The 19,100-nt window shown below is 42.4% G+C and overlaps 1 protein-coding gene across 1 annotated transcript in view; it reads left to right on the top strand.

Moving 5' to 3' along the window:
* Positions 1 to 1,578: 1,578 nt before the first annotated feature.
* LDLRAD3 (low density lipoprotein receptor class A domain containing 3) overlaps positions 1,579 to 19,100 on the top strand; it is a 498,268-nt gene continuing 480,746 nt past the window's right edge. Inside the window, exon 1 of the mRNA XM_078684328.1 lies at positions 1,579 to 1,751. Coding sequence (XP_078540454.1) covers positions 1,718 to 1,751 — 34 coding nt within the window. The 5' untranslated portion in view covers positions 1,579 to 1,717. The remainder of the gene's footprint in view (positions 1,752 to 19,100) is intronic.

The following is a 19,100-nucleotide window of genomic DNA, read 5'->3' on the forward strand; positions in this document are numbered from 1 at the left end:
CCCTCTGACTCATCTTTCGTACACCTCTCCTACACTCATCCCAAACCTCCTACTACTGCTGTGTGCTCAAATGAAAAAACAAAAACAAAATTCTAAATCCGACCCTCTTCTATGCCACTACTATTGTTTTCAATCTAAATACCATACTAACATGTCCACAACTCAAATTAATTTCATATTTCCCTACTAATCCTGTTTAGGTTCCAGAGTAGTGTGCTACCCGACGAAAAGTGGTGCAACACCCCATCAGGGGTAGCAAGAGCTATATAAATGCAATTCCTACCCTCTTTTTTCCCAATCCAAATAACAGACTAACATACACAGTTGAAGTTTATTTCATATTTCCCTATATCAATGATACTCAAAGTATGGCCCGGGGCGTGTTTGCTGACTCTTGACCTTTAAATGCTGCCCCCTTGGTGTACAGCAGCACGAGCTGCTGTTTATTTGCTGTCACTAATATTTAGAAACATTTTAAATAAATGGACAAGCATTTATAAACCTGCAAATAAATGCTTGCCTGTTTATTTAACATGTTTTTGGACCTCCTTAGACAATCCATGACCCACCGAGACCCCCTCCCCCTACCCTGCTGGCATCAGTGCGGCCCTTGGGCACACCACAAACCGTACTTTGTGGCCCCTGGGCCAATGTTTGTGAGTACCCATGCCATATACCAATTCACCACTAATCCTGTTTGGGTTCCGAAGTAGCGTGCTACTCGCTGAAAATGTGCTTTGACGCCTCGTCGGGGTAGTAATTGCTGTATAAATGCAATTACATCTCAACAGTTGTCACCTTTCTTGGACTTTTTATCATACCAACAAGCAAGACGATTCCAATAGATTTCTAAACCGTGAAAACCTTCCTCCCATCCCAGTTTTTCCTCTCAGTTGACTTCAAAAGACCTTACTAGCCAATAGCCTGTGATCTTACGCTCCTATGACGGAAGGGTGCCCCCACGTCACCCTGAAGGCTGATCTTCGGAGCCATGTGGGGCCTTCCAATGCACTTTACACCGTTTCACTTGTACTCACCCACTGACAAAATGCGCCCATGCACTTTAATGGAATTATCTACTTTTCAAACCCATATCACCCTCTAAAAGAGTGTTCTTTTCCCCTTGGCCTTATGGGAACACCAAATTAAACGCCTGACTTGCAGCCACAAAGTTGCCAGGTATCTACATACCTGGCAACTTTGTGGCTGCAAGTCAGGCGTTTAAATTGGGTCACGGGGGGTAGAGTGGGGAGACTGGACATCAGGTTCTCTGCTCCATCCTCATCCGTGCAATCTTCCTGGGATCTGCAGAAGAAAAGAAAGAGGCGCGGCCTGGCGCCCTGGGCCTGTCCATCCCTCCTGCCTCCTGGCAGTGTCAACAAGGGGTGCAAGGGGGGCACACACACCGGGGCGCAGCCTGCAGCCCTGGACGGCTCTCCCCGGGTCTGATCCCCGGTATCCAGGGCAGGACATCCCCGGGGGCGCGGCCTGAGCGGCGCCTGGACCTCCGGGGCTGGACCTGCGCTGCGGGGCGCGGCCTGCATCCCGAGCCCGCCTCCATCCCTCCTCCAACCCGAGCCTGGGATCCGGGGCAGGACTCGCTCAGCACGGGGACAAAAACAGGAGGAGGCCCGGGCTCTCGGACCGACGTTGCTGCTCCACAACTCCGGGAAACTTTGTGTGGCCCTCGGGACTGGGGCCCTCCCCGGGTGGGGACATGTGGCTGCTCTGCCTGCTGCTCGGCCTCGCGGGTGAGTCTTGCGGGGTCTTTCTGGGGAGAGGTGGCATGGGGGGAAGGAGGGCATTGGCACACGCGGGGGAGGGGGCGACGGGCACACTGTTTACAGAGTTTAGACGCAGCCTCCGTCCTGCCACCCGGGCTACCCAAAACTTGGTAGTGGGCTCCGGGTACTTCCGAGGACACACTGCTCTCTGCACCCCCCTGGGGCGCCGGTGATTGACACTTTGAAGGCTCTTCCGAGATTGTGGAACGGAGAAGCCCCTCCATGCCCTGTGTGACACATGGCGCTTCCCCTGACTCCCGTCTGTGCCCATGCACTGCCCTTTACCCGGAGACAGGACTTCCTTATCCTGTGGCAAGTGCTTCCTCCATTACCCTCTACATCCAAAGACACAGACACTTGGAATCCTGGCACACAGCCTCCACCCAGGGACATGGGCACTCTGGGGCTACGGGGACACCCAGCTCCCCGACCGTGGGAACTGGGTGACCGGCAGCTCCTCCTTGTGCTCAGCATGCTTTCAGAATGTCATGTGATGAATATTGTCCAATATATCCTGGGTTGGAGCAAGCTTGTCTCCCATTTCCTGAGGCACAGGGCTGCCTATGTCTGCTGATGTTTCAAGCACCCTCTCCCTTCTGTGCCACAAAGTGTGACTCTGTTATACCTTGTCACGTGCGCAGCCTATACCTATATATATATATTGTGGGGTACAGCTGCACCATCGCTATCCCTTGGAACACATGATTACCTGTAAATGTTACACTCAGGGGAGTGTATATGCTCAGGTGCATCCTGTCTATTTCTGTGCCTTGGGACACCAGGCTACACTGTATCCGGGTGCACATGTCTCATTTGTATACACGTGTCTCGTTTGCATGTAGGAAGAAAGTGATGGCAAATACCTGGGGTACAAATGTGCACCTGTATCTGAAGCCACCATGTGTACCCATGTATTATGAGACAAAGACTCCTGTATCCTAAGGCAAAACTGAGGCAGCAGACTCCCCTTTACCTTATCCAGAGGGCTCTCACTGTATTCTGTGACACACACTCCCCCTGTATCCAGTGACACAGCACTTGTGTTTAATGCTGGGTCATACCTCATTCCACTTGTGTGTGAGTATGCAGGATGACTCGACCTCCCATACTCAAGCAACCTTCACCCATCCCTTAGTTAATGGGCTTTCTGCTCTCTACTCCACAATACTAGAATTCAGGACTTCCGGCTGTCCACACAGCACGCCTCTTTCTAGCCCCACCACACCACTGCATGGACACGCCCCCATACTGCAAAATACATGTACTATAACGAGCCAAGTGACAGCAGTCAACAGGGTATATGTCACACACCTTGTCCAAAAGAGAATTTTGTGTACGTTGCTTGCCATACATCACACAGACCAACAATATAAGCACTCAGGTGGTATAGTACACAGAATTTGGAAACAGCATATATCTTTTTTGGTACCTGTTCGTTCTTAAATGCCTGTGTCTTTGAACATGTTTTGCACATCTTTTGTTGGTTTACTACCTGTTTGCTAAAAACTGTCTTTAAACGTTTTCTGTTGAGTTTCATACCAGTGTGACTTAGATATGCTGTATGCCATATTTGTACATCTATTGTCGGTACATCTCCTGTGTGACTCTTGACCTCCTATGTGCTACATTATGTCTTTAGATATGATATATGCCACCTTGGTCCATCACATGTGATTTTTGGCAGTCTATGTGCTACGTACTATCTTTATAAATCTTTAGTCGAGTTGGTATCTGAGAGGTGTCAACAGTGGACATGTATACTTTGTCCATTACCTGTGTGTTGTCTACATCCTGTGTATCACCGAATATCTTAGTACATCATTGCTGATCCAGAACTGGTGTGGTGCTGACTTGCTGTGCGCGCCATACCCACTTTATACATAGGTACCCAAGCAGTTTCAACATCCTATGGACTGCATACAACCTATATACATCAGTTGTTGGTTTAGCGATACATATTATCTTTGTACATCTTTCATTGGTACAGTACCTATGCGGTGTACACTTGGTGTGCGCTCCATACTCTATTTGTATCTCAATAGTTGATGGTAATGACCTTAGCAGTGTCAACATCCTATGCACTACATGCTATATTTGCAAATCGTTTATTGGTACAGTACTGGCGTGGTGTGAGCATGCTGCAAACTCCATATTATTATTGTACACTTACTGTGGGTTCAGTACCTTTGTGGTGTTGACAGCCCGCATACTGCATGCTGTGTTTGTACAGCTATTGTTGGTCCAGTACCAGGTGGGTGCTCATATGCTGTCTACTCCATACTAGCTATGTGCACCTGTCGTCCACCCACTTCTTGTGTGTTGTTGACATTCAGTGCACTCCGCTGCCTGTTTATATCCTTTGTTGATCCAACACGTGCAGTATTGACATCCCTTGTAATGCATACTACTTTTGTATATCTAATATCTTAGCGGCGATGAGAATCCATGCAATGCATACTGTGTTTGTGCATCTGTTGTTGACTGAGTAACTGTGTGGTGTTGACATCCTATGTAATGCAGATTATGGTTGTACAGCTATTATTGGCACAGTACCTTATTGGTGATGACTACCCATGTCTTGTATACCATCTTTGTATATCTATTGTTGGTACAGTACTGGTGTAGTTTTGACTTGTTGTATGCTACATACTATCTTTGTTCATCTATTGTGAGTTCAGTACCTTAGCGGTGTTGACATCCTACATACTGTCTACCAACTTTATACACCTATTGTGATTCCAGTACCTTTGGGTGTTGACAACCTATATACTTCCCACCATATTTGTACACCTATTGTGAGTCCAGTACCTAAGGGTGTTGACAACCTATATACTGTCTACCATCTTTGTACACCTATTGTGAGTCCAGTACTTTAGCGGTATTGACATCCTACATACTATCTTCTTACACCTATTGTGAGGACAGTACTTTAGCGGCGTTCACTACCTACTCCTATCTTGGTACACCTATTGTGAGTCCGGTACCTTAGCGGTATTTACATCCTACATGCTGTATACTATCGTTGTACACCTACTGTGAGTTTAGTACTTTAGCGGTGTTGACATCCTACAAACTATCTTTGTACACCTATTGTGAGTCCAGTACATTAGCAGTATTACCATCCTACATGCTGTATACTATCTTTGTTCACCTATTGTGAATCCAGGACTTTAGCAGTGTTTACATCCTACATACTATCTTTGTACATCTATTGTGAGTTCCATACTTTAGCTGTGTTGACATCCTACATACTATCTTTGTACACCTATTGTTAGTCCAGTACTTTAGCTGTGTTACTATCCTACATACTATCGTTGTACACCTATTGTGAGTCCAGTACCTAAGGGTGTTGACAACCTATATACTGTCTACCAGCTTTGTACACCTATTGTGAGTCCAGTACCTAAGGGTGTTGACAACCTATATACTGTCTACCAGCTTGGTACACCTATTGTGAGTCCAGTACTTTAGCTGTGTTACTATCCTACATACTATCTTTGTACACCTATTGTGAGTCCAGTACCTAAGGGTGTTGACAACCTATATACTGTCTACCAGCTTTGTACACCTATTGTGAGTCCAGTACTTTAGCTGTGTTGACATCCTACATACTATCTTTGTACACCTATTGTGAGTCCAGTACCTAAGGGTGTTGACAACCTATATACTGTCTACCAGCTTTGTACACCTATTGTGAGTCCAGTACCTAAGGGTGTTGACAACCTATATACTGTCTACCAGCTTGGTACACCTATTGTGAGTCCAGTACTTTAGCTGTGTTACTATCCTACATACTATCTTTGTACACCTATTGTGAGTCCAGTACCTAAGGGTGTTGACAACCTATATACTGTCTACCAGCTTTGTACACCTATTGTGAGTCCAGTACTTTAGCTGTGTTGACATCCTACATACTATCTTTGTACACCAATTGTGAGTCCAGTACTTTAGCAGTATTAACATCCTACATGCTGTATACTATCTTTGTTCACCTATTGTGAATCCAGGACTTTAGCAGAGTTTACATCCTACATACTATCTTTGTACAACTATTGTGAGTCCAGTACTTTAGCTGTGTTACTATCCTACATACTGTCAACCTTTTTTGTACACCTATTGTGAGTCCAGTACTTTAGCGGTGCTGACATCCTACATACTATCTTGGTACACCTATTGTGAGTCCAGTACTTTAGCGGTGCTGACATCCTACATACTATCTTTGTACACCTATTGTGAGTCCAGTACTTTAGCTGTGTTACTATCCTACAACTGTCTACCATCTTTGTACACCTATTGTGAGTCCAATACTTTAGCGGTGTTGACAACCTACATACTGTCTACCATATTTGTACACCTATTGTTAGGCCAGTACCTTAGGGTGTTGACAATCTACATACTGTCTACCATATTTTTACACCTATTATGAGTCCAGTACTTTAGCTGTGTTACTATCCTACATACTATCGTTGTACACCTATTGTGAGTTCAGTACCTAAGGGTGTTGACAACCTATATACTGTCTACCAGCTTTGTACACCTATTGGGAGTCCAGCACTTTAGCTGTGTTGACATCCTACATACTATCTTTGTACACCTATTGTGAGTCCAGTACTTTAGCTGTGTTACTATCCTACATACTATCTTTGTACACCTATTGTGAGTCCAGTACCTAAGGGGGTTGACAACCTATATACTGTCTACCAGCTTTGTACACCTATTGTGAGTCCAGTACTTTAGCTGTGTTGACATCCTGCATACTATCTTTGTACACCTATTGTGAGTCCAGTACTTTAGCAGTATTAACATCCTACATGCTGTATACTATCTTTGTTCACCTATTGTGAATCCAGGACTTTAGCAGAGTTTACATCCTACATACTATCTTTGTACACCTATTGTGAGTCCAGTACTTTAGCTGTGTTGACATCCTACATACTATCTTTGTACACCTATTGTGAGTCCAGTACCTAAGGGTGTTGACAACCTATATACTGTCTACCAGCTTTGTACACCTATTGTGAGTCCAGTACCTAAGGGTGTTGACAACCTATATACTGTCTACCAGCTTGGTACACCTATTGTGAGTCCAGTACTTTAGCTGTGTTACTATCCTACATACTATCTTTGTACACCTATTGTGAGTCCAGTACCTAAGGGTGTTGACAACCTATATACTGTCTACCAGCTTTGTACACCTATTGTGAGTCCAGTACTTTAGCTGTGTTGACATCCTACATACTATCTTTGTACACCAATTGTGAGTCCAGTACTTTAGCAGTATTAACATCCTACATGCTGTATACTATCTTTGTTCACCTATTGTGAATCCAGGACTTTAGCAGAGTTTACATCCTACATACTATCTTTGTACAACTATTGTGAGTCCAGTACTTTAGCTGTGTTACTATCCTACATACTGTCAACCTTTTTTGTACACCTATTGTGAGTCCAGTACTTTAGCGGTGCTGACATCCTACATACTATCTTGGTACACCTATTGTGAGTCCAGTACTTTAGCGGTGCTGACATCCTACATACTATCTTTGTACACCTATTGTGAGTCCAGTACTTTAGCTGTGTTACTATCCTACAACTGTCTACCATCTTTGTACACCTATTGTGAGTCCAATACTTTAGCGGTGTTGACAACCTACATACTGTCTACCATATTTGTACACCTATTGTTAGGCCAGTACCTTAGGGTGTTGACAATCTACATACTGTCTACCATATTTTTACACCTATTATGAGTCCAGTACTTTAGCTGTGTTACTATCCTACATACTATCGTTGTACACCTATTGTGAGTTCAGTACCTAAGGGTGTTGACAACCTATATACTGTCTACCAGCTTTGTACACCTATTGGGAGTCCAGCACTTTAGCTGTGTTGACATCCTACATACTATCTTTGTACACCTATTGTGAGTCCAGTACTTTAGCTGTGTTACTATCCTACATACTATCTTTGTACACCTATTGTGAGTCCAGTACCTAAGGGGGTTGACAACCTATATACTGTCTACCAGCTTTGTACACCTATTGTGAGTCCAGTACTTTAGCTGTGTTGACATCCTGCATACTATCTTTGTACACCTATTGTGAGTCCAGTACTTTAGCAGTATTAACATCCTACATGCTGTATACTATCTTTGTTCACCTATTGTGAATCCAGGACTTTAGCAGAGTTTACATCCTACATACTATCTTTGTACAACTATTGTGAGTCCAGTACTTTAGCTGTGTTACTATCCTACATACTGTCAACCTTTTTTGTACACCTATTGTGAGTCCAGTACTTTAGCGGTGCTGACATCCTACATACTATCTTGGTACACCTATTGTGAGTCCAGTACTTTAGCGGTGTTACTATCCTACAACTGTCTACCATCTTTGTACACCTATTGTGAGTCCAATACTTTAGCGGTGTTGACAACCTACATACTGTCTACCATATTTGTACACCTATTGTTAGGCCAGTACCTTAGGGTGTTGACAATCTACATACGGTCTACCATATTTGTACACCTATTGTTAGGCCAGTACCTTAGGGTGTTGACAATCTACATACGGTCTACCATATTTGTACACCTATTGTGAGTCCAGTACTTTAGCTGTGTTACTATCCTACATACTATCTTTGTACACCTATTGTGAGTCCAGTACCTAAGGGGGTTGACAACCTATATACTGTCTACCAGCTTTGTACACCTATTGTGAGTCCAGTACTTTAGCTGTGTTGACATCCTGCATACTATCTTTGTACACCTATTGTGAGTCCAGTACTTTAGCAGTATTAACATCCTACATGCTGTATACTATCTTTGTTCACCTATTGTGAATCCAGGACTTTAGCAGAGTTTACATCCTACATACTATCTTTGTACAACTATTGTGAGTCCAGTACTTTAGCTGTGTTACTATCCTACATACTGTCAACCTTTTTTGTACACCTATTGTGAGTCCAGTACTTTAGCGGTGCTGACATCCTACATACTATCTTGGTACACCTATTGTGAGTCCAGTACTTTAGCGGTGCTGACATCCTACATACTATCTTTGTACACCTATTGTGAGTCCAGTACTTTAGCTGTGTTACTATCCTACAACTGTCTACCATCTTTGTACACCTATTGTGAGTCCAATACTTTAGCGGTGTTGACAACCTACATACTGTCTACCATATTTGTACACCTATTGTTAGGCCAGTACCTTAGGGTGTTGACAATCTACATACTGTCTACCATATTTTTACACCTATTATGAGTCCAGTACTTTAGCTGTGTTACTATCCTACATACTATCGTTGTACACCTATTGTGAGTTCAGTACCTAAGGGTGTTGACAACCTATATACTGTCTACCAGCTTTGTACACCTATTGGGAGTCCAGCACTTTAGCTGTGTTGACATCCTACATACTATCTTTGTACACCTATTGTGAGTCCAGTACTTTAGCTGTGTTACTATCCTACATACTATCTTTGTACACCTATTGTGAGTCCAGTACCTAAGGGGGTTGACAACCTATATACTGTCTACCAGCTTTGTACACCTATTGTGAGTCCAGTACTTTAGCTGTGTTGACATCCTGCATACTATCTTTGTACACCTATTGTGAGTCCAGTACTTTAGCAGTATTAACATCCTACATGCTGTATACTATCTTTGTTCACCTATTGTGAATCCAGGACTTTAGCAGAGTTTACATCCTACATACTATCTTTGTACAACTATTGTGAGTCCAGTACTTTAGCTGTGTTACTATCCTACATACTGTCAACCTTTTTTGTACACCTATTGTGAGTCCAGTACTTTAGCGGTGCTGACATCCTACATACTATCTTGGTACACCTATTGTGAGTCCAGTACTTTAGCGGTGCTGACATCCTACATACTATCTTGGTACACCTATTGTGAGTCCAGTACTTTAGCTGTGTTACTATCCTACAACTGTCTACCATCTTTGTACACCTATTGTGAGTCCAATACTTTAGCGGTGTTGACAACCTACATACTGTCTACCATATTTGTACACCTATTGTTAGGCCAGTACCTTAGGGTGTTGACAATCTACATACTGTCTACCATATTTTTACACCTATTATGAGTCCAGTACTTTAGCTGTGTTACTATCCTACATACTATCGTTGTACACCTATTGTGAGTTCAGTACCTAAGGGTGTTGACAACCTATATACTGTCTACCAGCTTTGTACACCTATTGGGAGTCCAGCACTTTAGCTGTGTTGACATCCTACATACTATCTTTGTACACCTATTGTGAGTCCAGTACTTTAGCTGTGTTACTATCCTACATACTATCTTTGTACACCTATTGTGAGTCCAGTACCTAAGGGGGTTGACAACCTATATACTGTCTACCAGCTTTGTACACCTATTGTGAGTCCAGTACTTTAGCTGTGTTGACATCCTGCATACTATCTTTGTACACCTATTGTGAGTCCAGTACTTTAGCAGTATTAACATCCTACATGCTGTATACTATCTTTGTTCACCTATTGTGAATCCAGGACTTTAGCAGAGTTTACATCCTGCATACTATCTTTGTACAACTATTGTGAGTCCAGTACTTTAGCTGTGTTACTATCCTACATACTGTCAACCTTTTTTGTACACCTATTGTGAGTCCAGTACTTTAGCGGTGCTGACATCCTACATACTATCTTGGTACACCTATTGTGAGTCCAGTACTTTAGCGGTGTTACTATCCTACAACTGTCTACCATCTTTGTACACCTATTGTGAGTCCAATACTTTAGCGGTGTTGACAACCTACATACTGTCTACCATATTTGTACACCTATTGTTAGGCCAGTACCTTAGGGTGTTGACAATCTACATACGGTCTACCATATTTGTACACCTATTGTTAGGTCAGTACCTTAGGGTGTTGACAATCTACATACTGTCTACCATATTTTTACACCTATTATGAGTCCAGTACTTTAGCTGTGTTACTATCCTACATACTATCGTTGTACACCTATTGTGAGTTCAGTACCTAAGGGTGTTGACAACCTATATACTGTCTACCAGCTTTGTACACCTATTGTGAGTCCAGTACTGTAGCTGTGTTGACATCCTACATACTATCTTTGTACACCTATTGTGAGTCCAGTACCTAAGGGTGTTGACAACCTATATACTGTCTACCATCTTTGTACACCTATTGTGAGTCCAGTACTTTAGCGGTGTTGACATCCTACATACTATCTTGGTACACCTATTGTGAGTCCAATACTGTAGCGGTGTTGACATCCTACATACTATCTTTGTACACCTATTGGGAGTTCAGTACTTTAGCGGTGTTGACATCCTAATACTATATTTGTACAACTAGTGAATCCGGTATCTTAGCTGTGTAGGCATCCTACATACTGCCTACCTATTTTGTACACCTATTGGGAGTCCAGTACCTTAGCGGTATTGACAGCCTGCATGCTGTATTTGTGCTGATATTGTTGGTCCAGTACCAGAGTGGTGCTGATATGCTGTGTACTCCATAGTAGCTTTATACACTTGTCGTCCACCCACTCCCTGTGTGTTGATAACATTCAGTGTACTGCGCTGCCTGTTTACATCCTTTGTTGATCCAACACGTGCAGTATTGACATCCCTTGTAATGCATACTTTTTTTGTACATCTAATATCTTAGCAGCGATAACAACCCATGCAATGCATACTGTGTTTGTGCATCTGTTGTTGACCAAGTAACTGTGTGGTGGTGATATCCTATGTAATGCATATTATGGTTGTACAGCTATTATTGGTACAGTACCATATTGGTGATGACTACCCATGTCTTATACACCATCTTTGTATATCAATTGTTGGTACAGTACTGGTGTAGTTTTGACTTGCTGTATGCTCCATATTGTCCTTGTTCATCTAGTGTGAGTCCAGTACCTTACTGGTGTTAACATCCAATATACTATCTACCAACTTTATACACCTATTGTGGTGCAATACTTTAGAGGTGTTGACATCCTTCATATTGTCTACCATCTGTGTACACCTATTGTGAGTCCAATACTTTAACGGTGTTGACATCCTACATACTGTCTACCATCTTTGTACACCTATTGTAATTCCAGCACTGTAGCTGTGTTGACATCCCACCATACTATCCTTGTACACCTATTATGAGTCCAGAACTCTAGCTGTGTTACTATCCTACACAATGTCTACCTTCTATGTACACCTATTGTGAGTACAGTACTTTAGCGGTGTTGACAACCTACAAACTATCTTTGTACATCTATTTTGAGTACAGTACCTTTGTGGTGTTGACTTCCTACATACTGTCTACCACCTTTTGTACACCTATTGTGAGTCCAGTACCTTAGCGGTATTGACATCCTAAATGCTGTATACAATCTTTGTACACCTATTGTTAGTACAGTATCTTTGTGGTGTTGACAACCCGCATGCTGTGTTTGTACAACTATTGTTGGTCCAATACCAGAGTGGTGCTGACATGCTGTGTACTCCATACTAGCTTTGTACACCTGTCGTCCACCCACTTCTTGTGTGTTGTTGACAGTCGGTGCACTCCACTACCTGTTTACAACCTTTGTTGATCCAACACGTGCAATATTGACATCCCTTGTAATGCATACTTTTTTGTACAAATAATATCATAGCAGCGATGACAATCCATGTAATGCATACTATGATCGTGCATCTGTTGTTGACCTAGTAACTGTGTGTTGTTCACGTCCTATGTAATGCATATTGTACTGTATTATTGGTATAGTACCTTATTGGTGATGACTTCCCATGTCTTACATACCATCATTGTATATCTATTGTTACTACAGTACTGGTGCAGTTTTGACTTGCTGTATTCACCATACTACCTTTGTTCATTTACTGTGAGTCCAGTACCTTAGTGGTGTTGACGTTCCATCTTTGTACACCTATTGTGAGTCTAGTACCTTAGCTGTGTTGACAACCTACATACTGTCTACCATTTTTATGCAACTCTTGTAAGTCCAGTACTGTAGCTGTGTTGACATACACCATACTATCTTTGTACACCTATTATGAGTCCAGTACCTTAGCTGTGTTACTATCCTACATACATGTCTACCATCTTTGTACACCCATTGTGAGTTCAGTACCTTAGCAATATTAACATCCTACATGCTGTATACTATCTTTATACACCTTAGTGGTGTTGACATCTTATGTACTGTATACTCTCTTTGTACAGCTATTGTGAGTCCAGTACTTTAGCTGTGTTTTTATCCTACATACTGTCTACCATCTTTGTACACCTATTGTGAGTCCAGTATTTTAGAGGTGTTGACATTCTACATACTATCTATGTACACCTATTGTGAGTCCAGTACCTTAGCGATATTAACATCCTACATGCTGTATACTATCTTTGTACACCTATTGTGAGTTCAGTACCTTAGCGATATTAACATCCTACATGCTGTATAGCATCTTTGTACACCTATTGTGAGTCTAGTACCTTAGCGGTGTTGACATTCTACATACTATCTTTGTACACCTATTGTGAGTCAAGTATCTTAGCGATATTAACATCCTACATACTGTCTTCCATCTTTGTACACCAATTGTGAGTCCAGTACCTAAGCAGTGTTGATATCCTACATACTGTCTACCATCTTGGTACACCTATTGTAAGTCCAGTACTGTATCTGTGTTGACATCCACCATACTATCTTTGAACACCTATTATGAGTCCAGTACTTTAGCTGTGTCGCTATCCTACATACTGTCTGCCTTCTTTGCACACCTATTGTGAGTCCAATACCATAGCGATATTAACATCCTACATTCTGTCTTCCATCCTTGTACACCTATTGTGAGTCCAGTACCTTAGCTGTGTTGACAACCTACATACTGTCTACCATCTTTGTACACCTATTGTGAGTCCAGCACTTTAGCGGTGTTGACATTCTACCTACTATCTTTGTACACCTATTGTGAGTTCAGTACCTTAGCGATATTAACATCCTACATGCTGTCTACCATCTTTGTACACCTATTGTGAGTACAGTTCCTTAGCGGTGTTGAAATACTACGTCCTGTCTACCATCTTCTGTTCATCTAATATGGGTACATTCCCTTGTCGGTGTTGACATCCTACGCACTCTATACTGTCTTTGTACAGCTATTGTGAGCCCAGTACTATAGTGGTGTTGACAACCTTTGTACTGTCGACCATCTTTGCACTCCTATTGTGAGTCCAGTACGTTAGCGGTGTTGACGTCCTACAAATTGTCTACCATCTTTGCACACCTATTGTGAGTCCAGTAACTTAGTGGTGTTGACTTCCTACATGCTGTATACTATCTTTGTACACCAATTGTGAGTACAGTATCTTTGTGGTGTTGACAACCCGCATGCTGTGTTTGTACAACTATTGTTGTTCCAGTACCAGAGTGGTGCTGACATGCTGTGTACTCCATACTAGCTTTGTTCACCTGTCATCCACCCAATTCTTGTGTGTTGTTGACATTCAGTGCACTCCGCTAGCTGTTTATGTCCTTTGTTGATCCAACACTTGCAGTATTGACATCCCTTGTAATGCATACTTTTTTGTATATCTAATATCTTAGCGGCGATGACAATCCATGAAATGCATACTGTGCTTGTGCATCTGTTGTTGACCGAGTAACTGTGTGGTGTTGATGCATACTATGGTTGTACAGCTATTATTGGTACAGTACCTTATTGGTGAGGACTACCCATGTCTTACGTACCTTCTTTGTATAGCTATTGTTAGTACAGTACTGGTGCAGTTTTTATTTGCTGTATGCACCATACTACCTTTGTTCATTTACTAGGAGTCCAGTACCTTAGGGTGTTGATATCCACCATACCATCTTTGTACACCTATTATGAGCCCAGTACCTTAGCGGTTTTGACGTCCTACATACTGTCTACCACCTTTGTACACCTATTGTGAGTCCAATACCTTTGTGGTGTTTACTTCCTATGTACTGTCTGCCACCTTTGAACACCTTTTGTGAGTACAGTACCTTAGTGGTATAGACATCCTACGTGCTGTCTACCATCTTTGCCCACCTATTGTGAGTCCAGTACCTTAGCAGTATAGACATCCTACGTACTGTCGACCATCTTTGCACACCTATTGTGAGTGCAGTACCATAGCGGTATTGACATCCTACATACTGTCTACCACCTTTGTACACCTATTGTGAGTCCAGTACCATAGCGGTATAGACAGCCTACATACTGCCTACAACCTATGTACACCTATTATGAGCCCAGTACCTTAGCAGTGTTGACATCCTACATACCATCTACCATCTTTTTACACCTATTCTGAGTCCTCGTACCTTAGCGGTGTTGACGTCCTACATACTGTATACTGTATTTGTACTCCTATTGCTGGTCCAGTAGCATAGTGGTGCTGACATGTTGTGAACTGCAGAGTCTATTTCTCTGTTGATCCAATACCTCTACATTGTTGACATCCAGTATCTGTTTACATCTTTTGTTTTGTGAACATGTGCAGTACTGACATCCTGTGTACTACTTACAGTTTTTGTACATCAGTTGTTGATCCAGTACCTTAGCGGTGATGACCACAAATGTAATGCATACTGTCTTTGTTCATCTGTTGTTGACCCATACGTGTGGTGATGACATCCTTGGTACTCTACATTATTTTTGTACAGCTATTGTTGCAGTACCTTGGTGGTGAGGACATCTCATGTACTACAGACAGTACTGGTGTGGTGCTAACATGCTAAGCACTACATACTCCGACACGCTTGGTGCCACATCTTGTGCAGTACACCGTATCTTTGGTCCATAAGTATATTTTTTTTATAGACAAGCTGGCAGTACTGGCACATCATATGTGCCTCCATTTAAATGCACATGAGAACGCCTAGGTGGTACTGACAGTTACCCTGTAAAAGACGACATGTTTCGGCTGCTCTAGGACCAGCGAGAACTCTGCGCGCCATGGCTAGGACAACCAGATGCATACTCGGGTGCTAACAAATGAACTGTTAACTTGTACTGGCAAGTGATTCGTGGAGAAGATTTACTCAAACATTTCTAACAGGGACCCTCCAAGTGCCCTCGTTAGAGAGGGACAGATGCCCCTTCTTTCTTCTGGGGATAGATGGTCAGGAGTAAAGGTATAGGATATCTGAACATAAGTAACTTAGAGGTAAAAGGGTTGATGACTGATTGGATCGGTGATGGTACAGCCCTTTATCCCAAGATCTTGGTGACGTCCGCCTGTTGTGAGTGGCACCTTAGACCGGTGCCTGGATGAGTTGTGTGGGCATGTCATGTCTGAGTCAGCAGTAGGGAGGGTGGCAGAGGGGGTCTCCAAAGCGTTAGTATGGACTTTCCGAGGATGGAGAGCTTTTTAAAGAGATTACTTTCTGCAGTGCAGGAGTTAGTTTAGTCTTTCTGTGGATATCAGGGACCTTGGTACCCAGGCAGGCCTGGATTCTAGCTGCTAGAAGGAAGAGTGCTTTGTGAGAGGACAAAACTACATGGTTGGACAATTCCTCTCAACTGATGCCGCAGACTATGATACACATGCGTGTAAATACATCTGTAGTGATTTTGGGCCATATGAATCACGCCTTTTTCCCATTCGCAAACAGGCCGATTCATAGAATCTTCCTGTTTAAGAATGGGGAAAAAGCCTTTTGGGATGTATCGTCCCAAAAGGTCATCTCAAAATAGAGAATCGCAAAATTTGCGATTCTCTATGTTGCGAATGCAATTAAGGAATTGCAAATTGCGATTCCCTAAATGCAATTCTGGAACCACCTTAAATTTGCTATTTGGTCTTAAGGAATCGCAAGTTACTACCAACTTCAAGTTAGTAGTAATATGCGATTTTCGAGAAAAAAATACTTTTTTTGCTTGTTTCAAAGTGCCATTTGGCACACATACATGCCCATATGGTATGTGCACAAAATGTGCACCCATGCATATTTCAGGGGTGCAACAGGATGTCCTTTTAGCACCCTTGCAACTTGAAATTGCATTCTCAATATGCGATTCTCTAATTGGTAATCGCAAATTGAGACTGTCTTCCCATTCATTCCTAGGGGCCTCCTAGCCCATAGGAATGAATGGGTAGGTGTTCCTTATTTGCGAATCTCAATTAGCGATTCGCAAATAAGGAATATGTAGGATTCTCAAATTTTTTTGCAAATCCTACATACATTGCATTTTGCAATTCTCTAATTACGATCTGTTAAAAATCGCAATTTGATAATCGCAAAACTCTTTTTTGATACATATGCCCCATTGATGGTGTGTTGATTATACAGAGCCTGTTGTCAGCTCTGAAATTTCAAAACACTGTATTAATTACTATTTCTTTAAAGCGGATGGCAAAAGCTCAGAAGAATGAAACTACCCAATCAAGAAGGCTGATGTTCTGTGGTGACATTAGAACACACGTTTATTTTTTAATGGTTTACTGGTTTACATGTGTTTTCCCTTATTTTTTACGCTCAGTGTTATTTTTTCCCCTGCCGTTTCCTGCTCCTACTAGTCCTTTCCTACACCTTCCCAGAAATGTGCCCCAAAATAGTTTTTTCCCAGTTGCCCACAGCACAGATTCGTATTTGCAGACTGGAGGGGTGACACAGCACTTTCCGTCCTAGATCTGTTTTCCTTCTTGGAAGGCTAGGGGTGTTATTCGAGTATTTGTATTAACCTGAAATCAGACACTGCTACTCTCTCTCCAGGGCTCCGCTTATGTTTTCTCAAAGGGCTAAACTTTAAGACTGTGGCCCGTTTTGTCAGGTACTACAATGACACATAAAACGCTTTCATGAGGTGGCGAGATTGTAGATCGTCGAGTTCTTGCACCTGCTGCAGGATCAGTCGGTGCCCAGCCCACTGGTCGCAGTTTCTAATCTTAGCTCAGCCTTTCATCCTTCCAGGGTGGATACAACAAAAACAATTGGCATGACCTGTATTACAGTCACAATTTGATATTACGAGTCTTTAATAGCTCCAAGCCTGAGGCAGAGGCGCTGTATGTGACCCAGACTTCTGTTTTTGCCCTTATTGAGTATTTAATCTAAGAGGGATAATAACAAGTCGAGACGTGATATGTTCTAATTCTAAACAATATGTGATAGCAACGTGTATCCGTCTTATCTTTATAGATGGAACAATGTAGTCCTGTGATTGGTCAGGCAGCATAGTCCTACTCTTTCAGGTTATATTTTTATTCACATATTTTGTATCTGCCAATCCGATTCATACATTGGTGCAATGCATCCAAACCTGACTCGGTTAACCCACCGATATCGCTGACCTGGGAACCACTATCCTTGTTATAAGGAACCTTTCTGGACGAAATATTGTCGATTCTAAATGAAATATGTTTATTTGTGTAGTACACAATGAAGTCGTGCTTTCTGTAGGGTGCCTAGTTAGTATGTAACAAAGCTCAGTGGGTTGGGGCCTCGCTGCTGAGGTGCGGATCACTGGTTCATATCCTTGGCCTTTATTGTTCCCATATTGAACAAGACTATTGTGTTTAGTAATTTGCAGCATCTCGAGTGCAAACAATTACAAGTGTCAATATGACTCATGGTAATTTTCAACCTGGGACTGGTTTGTGTGCACAGCATACACTTCGCTCACATGCCTCGAGCACTTCTGTCTTTAGTATTGGTGTGTAAGTGTTTCAGGTGATGAGTGAACTTCTATGTAGTTTGGCCCTTCATAAATTAGTGTCATCCTGAAAGTCTTAGTAATTACTATTTCTAACATTTTTGTTGCTAAGATTGCATAAATGTTGACTGTAAGCACATAACAGATGTAAGGTGCATCAGTCCACCGATTACTTGCACCTCACTCCTGTGTCTGTGCTCCAAAATCAATAGTCTGCTGTCCTACTATGCAGATTGACTGTGGGTTTGCATTCTGCATTGTTGGTTTTCTCGCCCTACTCGGTGGCTTGACTGTATATTTCTTTTCAATGTTTCACTCTTATTACAGTCATGGAAAAACTCAGTAAAGAATTGATACCAGAAACAGCTAGCTGGCCCATAACTAACCGTGTTGAGCATCTAATCTGCATGTTATGATCTGCCGAGGACACCCTATTGGCCTATAACTGTCCTACAGGCTTCCCTGGTTTGCCCATTTTGGAACACTAGCCCTAACTTACTGGTGGACCCAACTACTGTGCACAGGAGTATGGAATGCTCGGAAATGTACTCTTTTCTGAGAGCTTTAAATCCACCATTTTGAACCTGCCATTGAGCTGCACCTATTCAACGTCACCGAGG

This window comes from Lissotriton helveticus, chromosome 3_2, assembly GCF_964261635.1.
Source record: "Lissotriton helveticus chromosome 3_2, aLisHel1.1, whole genome shotgun sequence".
NCBI classification, from domain to species: Eukaryota; Metazoa; Chordata; class Amphibia; order Caudata; family Salamandridae; genus Lissotriton; species Lissotriton helveticus.